At 40.6% G+C, this 17,171-nt stretch overlaps 1 protein-coding gene across 2 annotated transcripts in view; it reads left to right on the forward strand.

The window, feature by feature from the left end:
• stab1 (stabilin 1) overlaps positions 1-17,171 on the forward strand; it is a 323,963-nt gene that overhangs the window by 100,655 nt on the left and 206,137 nt on the right. For both annotated transcript variants that reach the window (XM_059944646.1, XM_059944645.1), the window contains exons 17-20: positions 679-759; positions 2,076-2,234; positions 8,762-8,824; positions 12,843-12,941. In XM_059944646.1, the coding sequence (XP_059800629.1) occupies positions 679-759; positions 2,076-2,234; positions 8,762-8,824; positions 12,843-12,941 (402 nt within the window). The remainder of the gene's footprint in view (positions 1-678; positions 760-2,075; positions 2,235-8,761; positions 8,825-12,842; positions 12,942-17,171) is intronic.

Raw genomic sequence — 17,171 nt, forward strand, 5'->3', positions numbered from 1 at the left:
AGACACAGGCAGGCAGCATTGTTACTGACCTGCAAGTGTGTTCCTTGTTGGCTAAGGAGCACTGACAACTATCACAACAGCTGCAGTTTACATGAACAACGGAGAAGCCTACAAAGAAGGTCACTATAATTAAGATTGAAAGAATAATTTTGGGAATGGAAGGGTTAATATATGAGAACCGTTTGGTAGCTCTGGGCCTGTACTTGCTGGAGTTTAGAAAAGTGAGGAGGGATCTCATTGAAATTCAAAGACAGAATGGATGTGGAGAGGATGCTTCCTATAGTGGTTGAGTCTAGGACCAGAGGGCACAACCTCGGAATAGAGGGACATCCCTTTAGAACAGAGATGAGGAGGAATTTCTTTAGGTGGTGAATCTGTGGAATTCATTGCCACAGACAGCTATGGAGGCCAAGTCAATGAGCATGCTTAAAGTGGAGGTTGATAGGTTCTTGATTAGACAGGACATCAATGGAATGGGATTAAGGCAGGAGAATAGAGTTGACAGAGAAATGGATTGGCCATGATGGAATAGCAGAGCAGACTTGATGGGCCCAATAGCCTAATTCTGCTCCTGTGTCTTATGGTAAATAACCTAGACTGTTGTTCACAGAATTATGATCTCAATGCATTGTACTAGTTTTTCAAGGAATTTCCATAACTTGTCATTTAAATTTCTAGTTGGCAGTGGATAGATTATCAACCATGTCTCGAATCTTGACAAAAGCCAACCAGATAATATCCATCAATGTAAGCGCCAATGTAAGTACAATATATGAACAGAGATGTACCCATTGATTCACTCAAAACAAGGTAAGTTGAAAGATGCTGGTTTTGAATTGTACTGTAGTTGAAAGTCCTACCTGATGCATCACCAACATGGATATTTTTTCTTTTCTGCCTTCATTTCAATTACAGAACGAGTTTGTGTGTGAATCTGTTTGTAATATCTTTCAATGACACGCAAAAATACTAAATGGATGCAAGTTTATTCTCCTCTCACCTTGTGTGTAAGGTGATCAATGCCTAAATGCTTTTGTCAAGTTTGAGTTGCACAGTGCAGCAGCCTGCAGAGTTGCTCAGAGCTCAATCCTGATCTTAGGTGCTGTCTTTGTGGAGTTAGTGCTCCACCCCTGCGGTTGCATGGGTTACAACAAGTTTACTCCCACATGCCTGTTGGTCGGTCATGTGGCATAATACACCCCCAGTTAAAACTGAGGTGTAGCTGAGAGGAAGCGGATGGGGACAGGAGGAAAATGAAATGGGATTGATATAGTGTTAGGGAAAGTGGGTGTACGACTTGGTGGGCCAAAGGATCTCTTTCCATGTTACTCTAGGTAAGGATAGTGAAAAGCATTTTAGTTATAAATTAAGACTGCAAACAAAAATGGCCTTATTACAAAATATCTTGCACAAATTTAATTAATGAACAGAAAAATATCATGTGGGTACGCAGGAATCTAACCACATTTCCTGTGCTTCAGGTTTAACTGAACTCCTAACCAGAGACTGGATAGGTGAATGTACAATCAGCACTGACTGAGTGGATCAGTGAGTCAATTCCCAGCACAGGCGGGGATGGGGGGCAGTGAACCCACTCCCAACACAGACCGGATTGTTCAATATCCAAATAAATGAGCTTGCACATAAAATGCTGAAGGAGCTCAATTGGTCTGGCAGCATCTATGGAAAAGAGTAAACAGTCGGCATTTCTGGCCGAGACCCTTCAGCAGGACCAGCCTGGCCTGCTAAGTTCCTCCAGCATTTTCTGTGTGTTACTTGGAATTCCAGCATCTGTAGATTTTCTCTTGTTTGATGAAATGAGTTTGCATTGTGTTTTCTAGGAACCTGAGAACCATGTCAGATATTATTTCTGGAACATAAATACTTATTGAGAAACTTCTTGAAATGAAAAGCACAGGAAGTGAGCAATTGTGGCTTAATAAGATTCTCAACTAATTACAGTTAATAGTTTGTTTTTAACTTCTTTGAGCAAAAATCTAAACCATCAGTCTGTGAAGCCGTGCTAACTTTGAACTGAATTTGAGTAAATGATATTCTCCTCAATCTTTTCATAGGGCCGTATTTTGTTGGGTGATGCAGGGGTTCCTTTACACAAAAGGGATATTGTCGCTTCCAATGGCATCATTCACACGCTGGACGGCATCCTGATTCCTCCTTCTATTATCCCCATCCTGCCGAAAAGATGTGATGAAATTCAGTATCGTGTAATAACGGTAAAGTTATTTAGAATTAGAATGGCAATGTTATATTGGCCACTTGATATTGTAGACTTGAGTATTTTCAATGGTAAGTGTAGGTGCATTTATTGATGATTATTATTAAATATTGGTCTTGTCTTCTGTGCCCTTATCTCATATATAAATAAGTGATACAACCAAGATTTAACATGAAGATAAAGCAATATTTACAGAGTTATTAAAATGTTTGTACTCTCAATGTGTACATGTAACCTTCTCACTGGGACTTGTATACAGACTTGGCTCGTTAGCTAGCTGTGCTAACAGCCATGTAAATCAGCGGTGAGATGACCACCTTTCATAAACAATGTACATGGAGGATCAGTTTGATTTGGGGTTCAACCAAACAGGAACATCATGATGTTCTGGTTAAAGGAACCTTGATTTGAGTGAATGCTGTGTAAATACTGTCTATACACAGTTCTCGGTAGCTCAGAAATGACAGGTTGTGCACCAGCATGAAATTATAAAGAAAGTATATTTACCAAATTTTCAGCTTTAAGAAACAGTTACAGAAAAAGAAAAGGGCCCATTGTAGTTCAACCAGTCCAACGTTCACCTAATGTTGGAGCTCATACTGGAATAGTCGGGGTGTATCTCTTTACACACAAGCTGGATCCACGGTCTATGTGAGAGCACCCATCACATTCTGAACTCTCCTCAAAGACCCTCTTGAACCAACAGGCTCTCTCAGGAGCATTGGCCCTTCCTCCTTGGAGCCATTCATCTGTACAAAGCACTTATTGTGATGGGGACTGTTCTTTCAACGGCATTCTGCAGCATCTTCCCTTGTGCCCTGCTCCGCAACTGCTGCCAAAAGACACAAACTAGACTACTGTCCTTCAGAAAACCCTTCACTACAGCTCTTCACCTTATCTTGCATCCCACAATCCTGACTGGCTGACACACACTCCTAAATTGGACACCATGGCTCCTGCTCTTACCCAAAGCCAAAACACATTTCCCTGAAATTCGAGAAGGAGAAGCTAAAATCAGATGTATCAATATTACAGTGAAGTACAGGGAATTACAGAAGCATGAGAGAGGATTTGGCCAAAATTGATTGGAAAAGAACACTGGCAGGGATGATGGCAGAGCAGCAATGGCTGGAATTTCTGGAATCAATTCAGAAGGTATACATCCCAAAGAGAAGGAATGTATTCTAAAGGCAAGATGACACAACCATAGTTAACAAGAGAACTTAAAGCCATCATAAAACCCAAAGAGAGGCAATATAATAGAACAAAAATTGGTGATAAGTTAGAGGGTTGGGAAGCTTTTAAAAACCAACAAAAAGCAACTCAAAAAGTCATTAAGATGTTAAAGATGGAATACAAAAGTAAGCTAACCAATAATGTTAAAGAGGATACCAAGAGTTTCTTCAGATTCATAAATTGAATTGACTTTATTACTTACATTCTTCATATACATGAGGATTAAAAATCTTTATGTTATGTCTCCATCTAAATGTGCAATCTGCAATTATGGTAATTTATAATAAGTAGTATATACAACAGGATTGTCAATATAACATAGAAATACAGTTGTGTCAGAATGACTTAAGCAGCCTGATGGCTGTCCCAGAGCCTGTTGGTCATGGTTTATATGCTGCGGTACCATCTCCTGGATGGTAGCAGCTGGAACAGTTTGTGGTTGGGGTGGCTTGAGTCCCTAATGATCCTTTGGGCCCTTTTTACACACCTGTCTTTGTAAATGTCCTAAATAATGGGAAATTCACATCTACAGATGCTCTAGGCTGTCCACTCCACTCTGCAGAGTCCTGTGATTGAGGTTCCCATACCAGGCAGTGATGCAGCTAGTCAGGATGCTCTCTTTTGTGCCCCTGTAGAAAGTTCTTAGGATTTGGAGCCCATACCAAACTTCTTCAATTGTCTGAGGTGAAAGAGGTGCTGTTGTACCTTTTTCACCACACAGCTGGTATGAACAGACCACGTGAGATCCTCAGTGATGTTTAAACTGAGGAACTTAAAGCTGTTCACCCTCTCAACTCCAGATCCATTGCTGTCAAAAGGGTCTAGCCTGTCTCCATTCCTCCTGTAGTCCACAACCAGCTGTTTTGTTTTTGCAACATTGAGGGAGAGGTTGTTTTCTTGACAGCACTGTGTCAGGGTGATGACTTCTTCTCTGTAGGCTGCCTTGTTATTGTTTGAGATTAGGCCAATCAGTGTAGTGTCATCAGCAAATTTAATAAGCAGATTAGAGCTGTGGGTGGCGACACAGCCATGGATATACAGAGGGCAAAGGAGGGGACTTAGTACACCGCCCTGAGGGGCACCTATGTTGAGGGTCAGAGGGGCAGAGGTGAGGGAGCCCACTCTTACCACCTGCTGGTGTTCTGACAGGAAGGTCAGGATCCAGCTACATAAGACAGGTGAAGGCCGAGGTCTCTGAGCTTCTTGTCGAGCCTGGAGAGAATTATGGTGTTGAATGCTGAACTGTAGTCCAAAAGTGTAAAAGAGAGGTGAGATTGGATATTGGACCGCCGGGAAACAATGCTGGAGAGGTACTAATGGGGAGACAAGGAAGTAACAGATGATCTGAACAAGTATTTTGCATTAGTCTTCACTGTGGAAGACACTAGTAATATAGTGAAGTTCCAGGTGTTAGGGGTCATGAAGTGTGTGAAGTTACCATTACTATGGAGAAGATTTTTGGGAAACTGAAAGGTCTGAAAGCAGGTAAGTCATTTGAATCAGATGGTGTAAACCCCAGGGTTCTGAAAGAAGTGACTGAAGAGATCGTGGAGGCATTAGTAAAGATCTTTCAAGTATCACAAATTCTGGAATGGTTCTGGAAGAATGGAAAATCAGAAATATCGCTCCACTCTTCAAGAAGAGACGGGGACAGAAGTCTGGCCTTGGCGGTTGGGAAGTTGATTGTTAAGGATTGGGTTTCGGGGTACTCGGAGGCACATGATAAAACAGGCTATAGTCAGCGTGGATTCCTCATGGTAAAATATTGCCTGACAAATCTTTGGGAATTCTTTGAAGAAATAACAAGCAGGATAGACAAAGGAGAATCGGTTGATGTTGTGTACTTCGATTTTCAGAAGGCCTTTGACAAGTTGCCACACTTAAGGTTGCTTAACAAGCTATGAGCTATGGTATTACAGGAAAGATTCTAGCATGGATAAAGCAATAGAAGATTGGCAGGAGGTAAAGAGTGGAATAAAGGGACTCTTGTCTAGTTGGCTGCCAGTGACTAGTGGTGTTCCACAGGGGCCTGTTCTTTTTACAATATATGTCAATGATTTGGATGATGGAATTGATGGTTTTGTTCCAATGTTTGCAGACAATACAAAGATAGGTGGAGGGCAAGTAGTTTTGAGGAAGTAGTGAGGCTACAGAAAGACTTAGACAGATTAGGGGAATGGGCAAAGAAATGGCAGATGAAATGCAGTGTTGGGAAGAGAACGGTCATGCACATAGGTAGAAGAAATGAAAGGATTGATTATTTTCTAAATGGAGAGAAAATCTGAGTTGCAAAGGGACTTGGGAGTCCTTGTGCAGAATTCCCTAAAGGTTAATTTGCAGGTTGGGTCTGTGATGAGGAAGACAAATGCAATGTTAGCATTAATTTCAAGAGGACTAGAATATAAAAGCAAGAATGTAATGCTGAGACTTTATAAAGAATTGGTGAGGCCTCATTTGGAGTATTGTGAGCATTTTTTGGGCCCTTATCTTAGAAAGGATGTGCTGAAACTGGGGAGGGTTCAAATGAGTTTCACTAAAATGATTACAGGATTGAATGGCTTGTCATATGAAGAGAGTGTTGATGGTACCAATTGAATAGTGAAAGGGCTTGATAGAGTAGATGTGGAGAGGACATTTCCTGTGGTGGGAAAGTCTAAGACCAGAGGACACAACCTCGGAATAGAGGGGTATCCTTTAAGAATGGAGATGAAGGGGAATTTCTTTAGCCAGAGAGTGGTGAATCCGTGGTATTTCTTACCACAGGCAGCTATGGATGTCAAGTCTTTATCAACTGCTGCCTTAAATATACATAGATTCTTGATTGGTCAGGGTATGAAGGGATACAGGGGAAAGGCAGGGGATTGGGGACTGAGAGGAAAATGGATCAGCCATGATGAAATGGTGGAGCATACTGGATGGGCCAAATGGCCTAGTCCTGCTCTTATATCTTGTGGTTGCTGGGTATGGAGGACCCAATTTATAAGAAAAGATAAGTTTGGAGTCTATTCTTTAGAACGTAGGGGATTGAAAGGAGATGTGATAGTGATGTATGTAATTATGAGGGATATAGAAAGGGTGAATGCAAGGAGGCTTTTTCCATTGAGGTTGGGTGGAGTTACAATCAAAGGTCATGGGTTAAGGGTGAAAGGTGAGGTTTAAGGGGACCATGAGGGGAAACTTCTTCACTCGGTGGGTCGTGAGAATGTGGAATAAGTTACCAACACAAGTGGTGCATGCGACTCTATTTCAAAGTTTAAGAGAAGTGTGGATAGGTACATGGATGGTAGTGTTATGGAGGACTATGGTCCTGGTCCAGGTCAATGGGTGTAGGTAGTTTAAATTGTTTCAACATGGACTAGATGGGCCAAAGGTCCTATTTCTGTTCTGTACTTCTCTATGACCATGGTTGTCAGTGTGTCACCACAAGATCATTTAGAGACTTCTATAACCATGCATGATATTCACAATGTACTGAGGGCCAGATCAGTGACATTCAGGTCTGGTGGCCAAATGAGATTCAAGAGGTCCAGATAGGATCTCCAGAAAGCCATCTCATGTGCAAAGTGGTGATTCTAGACCAATCGTGTCACTGGGGGATGCTTGACCGCTGTGGCAGAGCTGAATGCTCATACCTCTTACAAAGTGAAACCAAGTGACATAAACAACAGGGCTTGCTTTCAGATGAGCTCAATGCCTTCTATGCTCAATTTGACCATCAAAACATGGAGGAGCCTTCACAAACTCCCACAGCTTCTTTCAGTTGCCGACGTGAGAGTATTCTTCAGCAGGATGAAGCAATAGAAAGTATCCGACACAGAAGCATTACCTGGTAGAGTACTAAACACCTATGCTGATCAACTAGCTGGAGTGATCACTGAGATTTTTAACCTCTTGCTTCAAGCAGGCTTCAATTATTCCAGTGCCTAAGAAGAATGTGGTAACCTGCCTCAATGACTGTCATCCAGTAGCACTTACATCTAATGCGATGATGCTTTGAGAGGTTGGTGATGAAGCATATCAACTCTTACTTGAGAAATGACTTGGATTCACTCCAATTTGCCTACCACCATGTCAGGTCCATAGCAGATGCCATTTCATTGGTCCTTTGCTCAACACTGATACATTTAGATGGCAAAGGTGCATATAGCAGGATGCTCTTTATCAACTGCAGCTCATCAATCAGTACCATCATCCCCTCAAAACTAATCAATAAGCTTCAAGACCTTGGTCTTAATACTTCCTTGTGTAATCCTTGATTTCCTCACTTGCAAACCCCAGTCAGTTCAGATTGGCAACAATATCTCCTCCACAATCTCCATCAACACAGGTACACCAACAAGTATGTGTGTTTAGTCCACTGCTCTGCCCGCTTTACACTTAATACAGCTCCAATGCTGTATTTAAGTTTACCGATGACACCACTATCGTTGGCTGAATCAAAAGTAGTGATGAATCAGAATTTAGGAGGGAGGCTGAAAATCTGGCTGCATCGTGCCATAACAACAACCTCTCACTCAATGTCATCAAGACCAAGGAGCTGATTATTGACTTCAGAAGGAGGAAACCAGGGGTCCATGAGCCAGTCCTCATCAGGAGATTAGAGATGGAGAAGGTCATCAACTTTAAATTCCTTGGTGTTATGATTTCCGAGTACCTACCCTGAGCCCAGTATGTAAATTTAATTATGCGGAAAGCACGGCAGTGCCTCTACTTGCTGAGACATTTGCAAAAATTCAGCATGACATCCAAAATTTTGACAAACTTCTGTAGATGTGAAGCGGCGAGTATATTAACTTGTTGCATCATGGCCTGGTACGGAAGCGCCAATGCCCTTGAACAAAAAAATCCTATGAAAAGCAGTGGATATGGCACAGTCCATCATGGGTAAAGTCCTCCCCATCCTGGAGCACATCTACACTGGGTGCTGTTGCAGGAAAGCAGCATCCATCATCACGTAGTAAATTTAAAAACACAAACACTAGGAAATCTGCAGATGCTGGAAATTCAAGCAACACACAATCTGCTGACTGCTTCAAGCCTCGTTCTAATTTTCTTCCTTGTTCTCATTCTCCAGGTTTTGTAGTTGATATACTGGCAAGTATTAACTCCTCTACTCACTAGCATTGTCAAGTAGGCCTTGGCCATGTTTTGCTCCAGGCGATCCTCTATCTACATTGCCATCTACGTGGCATGGTGTACTGGTTTCTGATATCAAGTTGCATCCTAAAATGTGCATATTAATATTGGGTTCTATCTAATATCACAGCTTTAATCTTCTCTGCTTTTCAGGCTCCCTGCGGACATTGCTCTTCACTAAATAATAGTCTCTGCCCGAATGGAAGCACGCCAATGGTAAATCTGAAAACTTTGAGTTCTCTGACATATGATCCATTTGGAATAATATTAGCAGATGAGTTATTGTTGTAGTTTAATTGAGTCATTCCACTGTGTAAGTCATAAACCACAAGTGAAGTACAAGCGCTTTAAGTCGTGAGGATCCTGAACTTCCCTATGGCTTTTCATTAAACAAAAGACTGAATTGATTGTTTCACTTTGAGTTTTGTTTCAATACTTCTACTTACTATATATGTTGCTGTTTGATCTGTGAGTCATGGAATCCTCCAGCACCAAAGGAGGTCATTTGTCTCTGTGGCGGATCCTTGAAGGAAAAATCTAATTTGTTCTTCATCTCTGCAAATCTTTCCCTTTTGGGGAAAAACGTCTTGAATATGTGTGCTTTTAAAATATTCAGGTTATGAGCAGATTTTATTTGGCTTCATGAGTGAATCTGCAGATGCTGGAAATAAATAAAAACACAAAATGCTGGCAGAACTCAGCAGGCCAGACAGCATCTATGGGAGGAGGTAGTGACAACATTTCGGCCCGAAACATCGTCACTACCTCCTCCCATAGATGCTATCTGGCCTGCTGAGTTCTGCCAGCATTTTGTGTTTTTATTTTATTTGGCTTGTTTTCTTCCTAACATGGTTCCAGGACACACAGTCACTATCAGGCATAGGAGCTCAAAATTATCATTGCCCTGCCCATTCAGAAGACCAGTTCTGGCACCTCCACCACAACCATGGCAGGATGCCAGCTAAAACATTACTGGTCAGCAATAGAATTCAGGCTCATGCTTTTAATGTCAAACAGGCAACCTTGTGGGCATTATGTTGTATCATATGTCGCCACACATGCCTTACCATATGCACTCAAACTTAATTAACTAAGTAGAATGCTTGCAATGTCATAAGTTCCAATGAAGTAACTTAGTAGCTCCCTGAAATATTAGCTCCCCTTGATTCTTAAACCCTTCAGCAGATATGCTGACTGTGTCTCTCTGGTATATCTGCAGATTTCTGAAATAAAAACAGAAAATGCTGAAAATACTCGTCCAGCAGATGTGTAGAAATAACAGCAGTCAACATTTCAAATTGCTGAATGTGAGCAACTGTCTTGAAGAGAGATCTTTGATCAAAAACATTTGTCAGACTAATATAAGTGGGACTTAAGGACCTATCATAAGAGATGCTGTGCCTCTCAAGTAAATGTACTCCAAGTTTCTCACATTCATCATAATCTTGGTAGATGTTATTGTAATATGTGTTATTACACATTTGAAATTGTGTGTTGGTCTGTAATTGCACAAAGCTTTGTTTGTAAGCGAGAATTAGTAAACTCATTGAATTACAAAGACTAAAACTTAGTGCATGGCTGAATTGGCAGCACCAGGAATGGCCCTTCCTTCAGGTTGCAATTCACACAAAAATAGCTTGGCAAATTTGTAGGCCCATGCAATGTAGGGTCACAGCCAGAACTTGGAGTTGTGGGTGGTCATGCCAGGGTTAAAATCAGCAGTCAACTTTGGGGTCTTTAAGCTGGAGAAGACAATTGACAATCAAAGTTGGGCTAAATCTGTGTGTTGCTAGGTGGTGGTGCTCAGTGGAACAGAGGCCTATTGCACATTGTATCTCTAAATATGATAAATAAATGTGAGGTTATCCATTTTGGTGGCAAGAACAGGAAGGCAGATTACTATCTAAATGGAGTCAAGTTAGGAAAAGGGGAAGTACAACGAGATCTAGGTGTTCTTGTACATCAGTCAATGAAAGCAAGCATGCAGGTACAGCAGGCAGTGAAGAAAACTAATGGCATGCTGGCCTTTATAACAAGAGGAATTGAGTTTAGGAGTAAAGAGGTCCTCCTGCAGCTGTACAGGGCTCTGGTGAGACCCCACCTGGAGTATTATGTGCAGCTTTGGTCTCCAAATTTGATGAAGGACGTTCTTGCTATTGAGGGAGTGCAGCGTAGGTTCACAAGGTTAATTCCCGGAATGGTGGAACTGTCATATGTTGAAAGATTGGAGCGACTGGGCTTGTATACACTGGAATTTAGAAGGATGAGAGGGGATCTGATTGAAACATATAAGATTATTAAGGGATTGGACACGCTGGAGGCAGGAATCATGTTCCTGCTGATGGGTGAGTCCAGAACTAGAGGGCACAGTTTAAGAATAAGGGGTAGGCCATTTAGAACAGAGATGCAGAAAAACTTTTTCACCCAGAGAGTGGTGGATATGTGGAATGCTCTGCCCCAGAAGGCAGTAGAGGCCAAGTCTCTGGATGCATTCAAGAGAGAGTTAGATAGAGCTCTTATAGATAGCGGGTTCAAGGTATATGGGGAGAGGGCAGGAACGGGGTACTGATTGTATATGATCAGCCGTGATCACAGTGAATGGTGGTACTGGCTAGAAGGGCTGAATGGCCTACTCCTGCACCTATTGTCTATTGTCTATAAATAAGATAAAGGTGCTGGTGGAAACAGGAGAATTCATCATAGGAAGGGATACAATAAATAAATAAAGCAGAGAGTTTGGTGTTAGTCAATAGCTGGTTATTTATTTCCAGGGTACAATTAATAATTGAAGTTAGGGCTGGTTGAGTTGAGGAAATGATTTTTATTCAAGGTGTGGGATTTAGTCATCTGGAGTTTGTCTGATGTGGATTTTAGGTGCAATGAATTTTGGGGTGCAGTGTTGGAGGTGTTTGGTCAGTGAGTTATGGTGTACCAGATATTCTCTGTATAGATGACAGTCTCTACTTAGTTAAATTGGACATGATTTGCATTCAAGGGTGGAGCTTTTGCTCCTGAATTTAAAAGAAGACATTATATTTCAAGCCCTGATCAGAGGCATGAAGGCATAATCCAGTCTAAAATTTCAAAGTAATGGCAAGGGAATGCTGCTATGTCAATTGTTGCATCAAATGGGTGTGAGAGGAAATTGGGGTCCATTTTCTGATTAAATAAGAAAAACACTTTCTGATGCTTTTCAAGGAAGAGTAAAAGATTCTCCAAGTGAGCTGTGTAGAAGTGCATCTTGCAGACAACACTAAAATAGAGTAGCACATCTTTGAATGTTGTGAGTGGTAAACTAATTAGCTCCCATCTTTCCATACAGTCCATCAAGGGTCAGTTTTGTTTTGTTGTTGTACTCATAGAAGTCTGAAATGATACTGAGCAGCTCGAATGGCTTTCTTGGTGCTGGGGTTCAACTTCAGGCAAGGACTCCAGTTCACAACCCAATTTCATAAAACGCCATGCAGAAATAATAGGCAGAGGGAAGCACTGCATCTTATTCCGAAGGTTTGCAGAGTTCAGCATCATAGTTTCCACACTTAACTCTTCACGTGGATTGTCATTGTCAGCTGTGGTGTCAAGGAGAGATCTTGGAAGGTTCTCAGTGACTTTTGCTGTGGGAGTTAACTGGGGATGGAAAGCTGGCATAGTGGAGTGAAGTCTTCTAACTCTTGGCTTTAAAGTGGCAGAAGGGAGACATTGATTTATTAAATTAGCTAAAGATACTGCATGGTATAAAGATCACAGAAAAAACAAATATATGGTAGATATTTTTGGGAATGTTGACGACTTTCTACTGCTGGAGGTCAGATCAGAATCTAATAACATCTGCACCTGTTTATTATGTGTTATCCAAGTTAAAATTCTCCCCTAGTAATATGAGGTTCATATGGCTATTTAAAAAAGAAATCATTAGAATAATCAAATTATTGTCTGCTTGAAGAATTTCATTTAAGTGTATTTGTATTACGCATCAAAATTTCAAACCAACTTGATGCACTGGAAAATTAAAAACTGCAAAATAAATCAGTAAAAAAGAATAGTCATATTTCCTTTTGATGAACTATAATAACTTGTGAATTATAAATTTTAATTTTGTTACATTTCATTGTGATTGAATATGTCAATTGTGATTTAAATATCACAAATCAGTCTCGAATATCCAATAATTTTGTATCATTTTGAGATCTGCCTTATTTATACTTTCTTCACTGTAATCATTTTGTATCCGCAGGAATCGTATGAACAAAATTGTGTATACCAAACGTCAGTAGATGATTTTATCTATAGCAGTAACACTGGCTGTGCAAGACACTGCAACCAGACTGTTGTTGTAAGTATTTTAATTTTTATTGTATTTAATATGATGGACAACTATGAGCTGCATTCTATTCACCTGTCTTTGTGCCTTAAAAATTCTAAAATGTGATGATTTAAAAGAGAATAAATGTTTCAGTTGTGTTTTACAATGCAGTAAACCAAATAGCCTTATTGTTGCTAAATGATAACCTCAGGATATAATCCTAATGAAAGTAAGTGTGTTATTTTATATTTCTAGAAGCTTAGAGCATTGTGAATGGGTTTTGGAACAATAATTGTGAGCTACTATATGGAGGATAGCTGGGAAAGTTGATGTCTCTCCCCGTTGTGTTTTTATTGGTTGATGGAATGCTGTATAAGACGGCAGCTTATTTTGCTTCACTGCATAGGAACTTGTTGCAGTGAATGATTAGTTGTAGCTAAATAAAGGCCAGAGAATGATTGCTGTAAATTATCGGCTCTTTCATTTCCATGAAGGTTGTAAAATCGTAAAATATACAGAACTACAGAAGGCCATTTGTCCTATCAGGTTTGAGCCAGCTCTCCTACTGGGGCTTCCCACTATAATCATGTTTCCTTAATCTTTCTTTCCTTTTATATTCTTACTTTACAAGTTTTTTCCCCACTTGCTTTCAAATGAAACTCTGCGTTAACAATCATCCTAAATTAAACTTTCCATGGACAGCCTTAAGGCAGAGGTGGTTGAGATGCTTGGAGTATGGGGAAACCTCCCAGGACACACTCATTTGCAGAGTACCTGATTTCTTACTGCACAGTTTCAGGACCAAAACCTCCAGCATGCACCTCTCCCACTTTAATTATATATTTATTTACATTAGGCCCCTTGCCTGAACTTTGAACTGGTGGTGAGGGACTGCCCACCGCGTATTGCTTGCCCTGTTGAAATGGGTGCCTCTGGGATCCTGGGGTCTAAGCTGTTGAAGCAAACTTCCTAAAGGTAGGTAGATAATGCTGTTTTTTGTAAGACTTTTTTTTTGCATCAAAAGCACTAACTGCAGATGCTGGAAGTCTGAAATAAAAACAGAAAATACATCACCACAGATACTGAAAGTCAGAGAAACTGCGGATGCTGGAAATGTAAAATAAAAACAGAAAATGCTGGAAACACTCAGCAAGTGAGGCCATGTCTCTGCTGGTGGGCGTGACCTGACTTGCTGAGCACCACAGGTGAATAGGTCCAGCATATTCTGCCGTTCATCTTTTTTTGCAGCTTCCGATAAACAATATGGCATTTTGTCCCATGTTTTTGCTGAGAATTTTTTCTTTTATCCACCGTGAAGGTTTATTGGTTCACTTTACTTAAGTGACAAATGCATTATTTCCTGACACTGCCTATGACGGATAGACATCAAGTGGAAGTGGAATCATAAATTGTTGTGGTGGAAGGAACTCATTTGCTCCATTGAGTCAATGAAACAGTGGCACCCGAGTGTAATGTACTGTACCTGGACTATACAACCCAGGCCTATGCACATACATGTCATGTGTTATAGAGACCCTGGCTTTGTGTGCGTCTGTTTACATTTCCCTGTACTTTCTCTGTGTTTTCCAGTATCTATCTCAGTATTCTTTAAAACTTTTTCTTTATGGATTACTTTGTCCTAACACTGAATCTCACCCATCTCCATCTTGTGTTTAAATCATTTTCCACAGCTCTTTTTAAATCATGTTGGTGGTTTAGACAATGTCATCATACGTGTATCATCATGTCAGCTTCTGTCTATGACATGCTCGATGCTCGCCTCCTTCCCTCTCTCGTACATGATAACAGTAATGATTTTGAAATGGCCAGTTAGAATTAAATACCTAATTCTAATATATCCTTTAGAAAACTTCCAATCAACTCTTTTGGTCCCAATGACATGCGATGTATTAAATTGTCAATATAAAGTAAACTCCATTGGCATTTTTGCAGTTAATGTGGATAAGCACCAAGATTTATGTTTGGCTACTTATGGGGCAGATAAAACAGCTGCTCAAAGTACCTGCTTAGCTTGTATTACACTGGAAGGTTATTGGACTGTTGCATTTCCCTCTGCAGGATGATGGTGGAGCATCAGAAACATAACAGGATCACAAATTACGCGCAATTTCAATGATATTCAGCAGGCTCACCGTTAACTGCTTGAATGGCTGTTTTACACATTGTGTCACTATACAGGAGAAAGCAGCTTGCTTGATTGGCAAGGCTCTGCATCACACTAAGTGTTCATGCTGCTGTACAAAACCTAAGAATTTGGGGAGAATTTATATGTCTCCAAAGAATTAACAAATTTCTATGGATGTACTGTGGAGAGCATTCTAACTGGTTGCATCACCATCTGGAATGGAGGGGCCTCTGCACAGGACTAGAACAAGCTACAGATGGTTGTAAACTCATGGGTGCTGGTGTCACCAGCATCGAGGACATCTTCGAAAGGCATTGCTTCAAAAACATGACATCCATTGCTAAGGACTCCCATCACCTAAGACATGTGCCCCAGTGCCTGAAGACACACACTCAGTGTTTTAGGAACAGCTTCTTCCCTTTCACCATCAGATTTATGAACAGACAATGAACCAACTAATTAACACAACCTCACTAATTTTGCTCTCTTTTTGTGCTAATTATTAATTTAATTTAATATATATTGTAATTGATAGTACTTTTTATGTATTGCATTGTACTACTGCTACAAAGCAACAAATTTCATAACGTGCAGCAGTGATGTTACATCTGATTCTGAATCAGTTGCTACAGCAAGCGCTATCTACAAAATGCACTGAGATCACTCAACTTGAACTCTTCTGAAGCTGTAACCTCCACCTATAAGATGGACAAGGGCAGCAGATCCATGAAAACATCACCATCTAATTTCTGCTCCATCTTGACTTTGAAATATATTGCTGGTCCTTCAAAATTGCTGACTCTGAACTCTGGACTTGTGTCACCATTGGTACAAGTTTAGGTTGTTAACACCACTCAAAGGATGAACATGAGTGGCTGTATTTCATTAGGCTTGGTTTGCAACCTAAGGCACTCAAACTTCTACAGATGTTTTGTGAACAGCATTCTGTCAGGCGGCATCATTGTCTGGTATGAGGGGGGGGGGGGGGGCTGCTGCACAGGACCGAAAATTATAAAATTAGTCAGCTTCATCTTGGGTACAATCCTTCATAGTATCCAAAACATCTTCAAGGAGTAGTGCCTCAGAAAAGAGGTATCCATTATTAAGGACCCCATCACCCAAGGCTTGCCCTCTTTACATTGTTAACATAAGGAAGGAGGTACAGAAGCCTAAAGGCACACATCCAATGATTCGGGAACAGCTTCTTCCCCTCTGTCATTCGATTCCTAAATGGACAATGAACCCACAAACACTACCTCACTTTTTTATATATATTTATGTTTTGCACTATTTTAATCTATTTAATATACATACATGCTTACTGTAATTGATTTATTTATTTTTTCTTTCTATATTATCATGTACAGCATTGTACTGCTGCTGCTGGTGATAATAAACCTGTTTCTGATTCTGAGATTGGGTCCCAGATTCCTGTACTGTCTTTCCATCTTGGCTGGGTATTTAGGAGGGAGGAAGGATCTTCCAGGGAGAAATGAAACAAGAAGCTGAAGGCTGAGTCAAGCCTTGGTAATCATTTGGCCAATGATTTGGCCAGAGAAGCAGGTAAAAAATGGAAAAACGAACATTAGATACTGGAAATATAAAACTAGAGTGGAAAATACTGAAGCATTCAACAGGTCGGTCAGCATACCTAGAGAGAGAAAAACAAAATTAATGTTTTGTCAGAACCACACTGACCTGAAATGTTAACTCTTTCTCCCTCCATTGATGCTGCCTGACATACTGAGTATTTGCAGCATTTCCTGTTTTTTTTTCTAGAAAACAAGTTGTCTATCTATTTTCTTGGTGTGTTGAATATATCATCTAAAGAGAAGAAAAACTGGGGATGATGAAGTATGGGTGACAAGGAGCTTGTTGGTATTAAATGTGCTCCTCTGATTAGATCAAGACAAGTCCACAGTTCTTACAGGTGGCTACATTCATTTTCCATCCTTCCCATTTAAATTGGAGCCTTAGTTTGTATCCAGCTAACGTCCAATTGACTGGCAGGAAGCTGATTAATATTTGTGAATTGAGCTCCTGTAGTGCTGCCCAATGTAGGCTAGTAAAAGCTGGGGTAGGAGGAGGTGATCTGTGGAAGATTTCCCTCGTAG

This window comes from Hypanus sabinus, chromosome 19 (genome assembly GCF_030144855.1).
Source record: "Hypanus sabinus isolate sHypSab1 chromosome 19, sHypSab1.hap1, whole genome shotgun sequence".
NCBI lineage: Eukaryota > Metazoa > Chordata > Chondrichthyes > Myliobatiformes > Dasyatidae > Hypanus > Hypanus sabinus.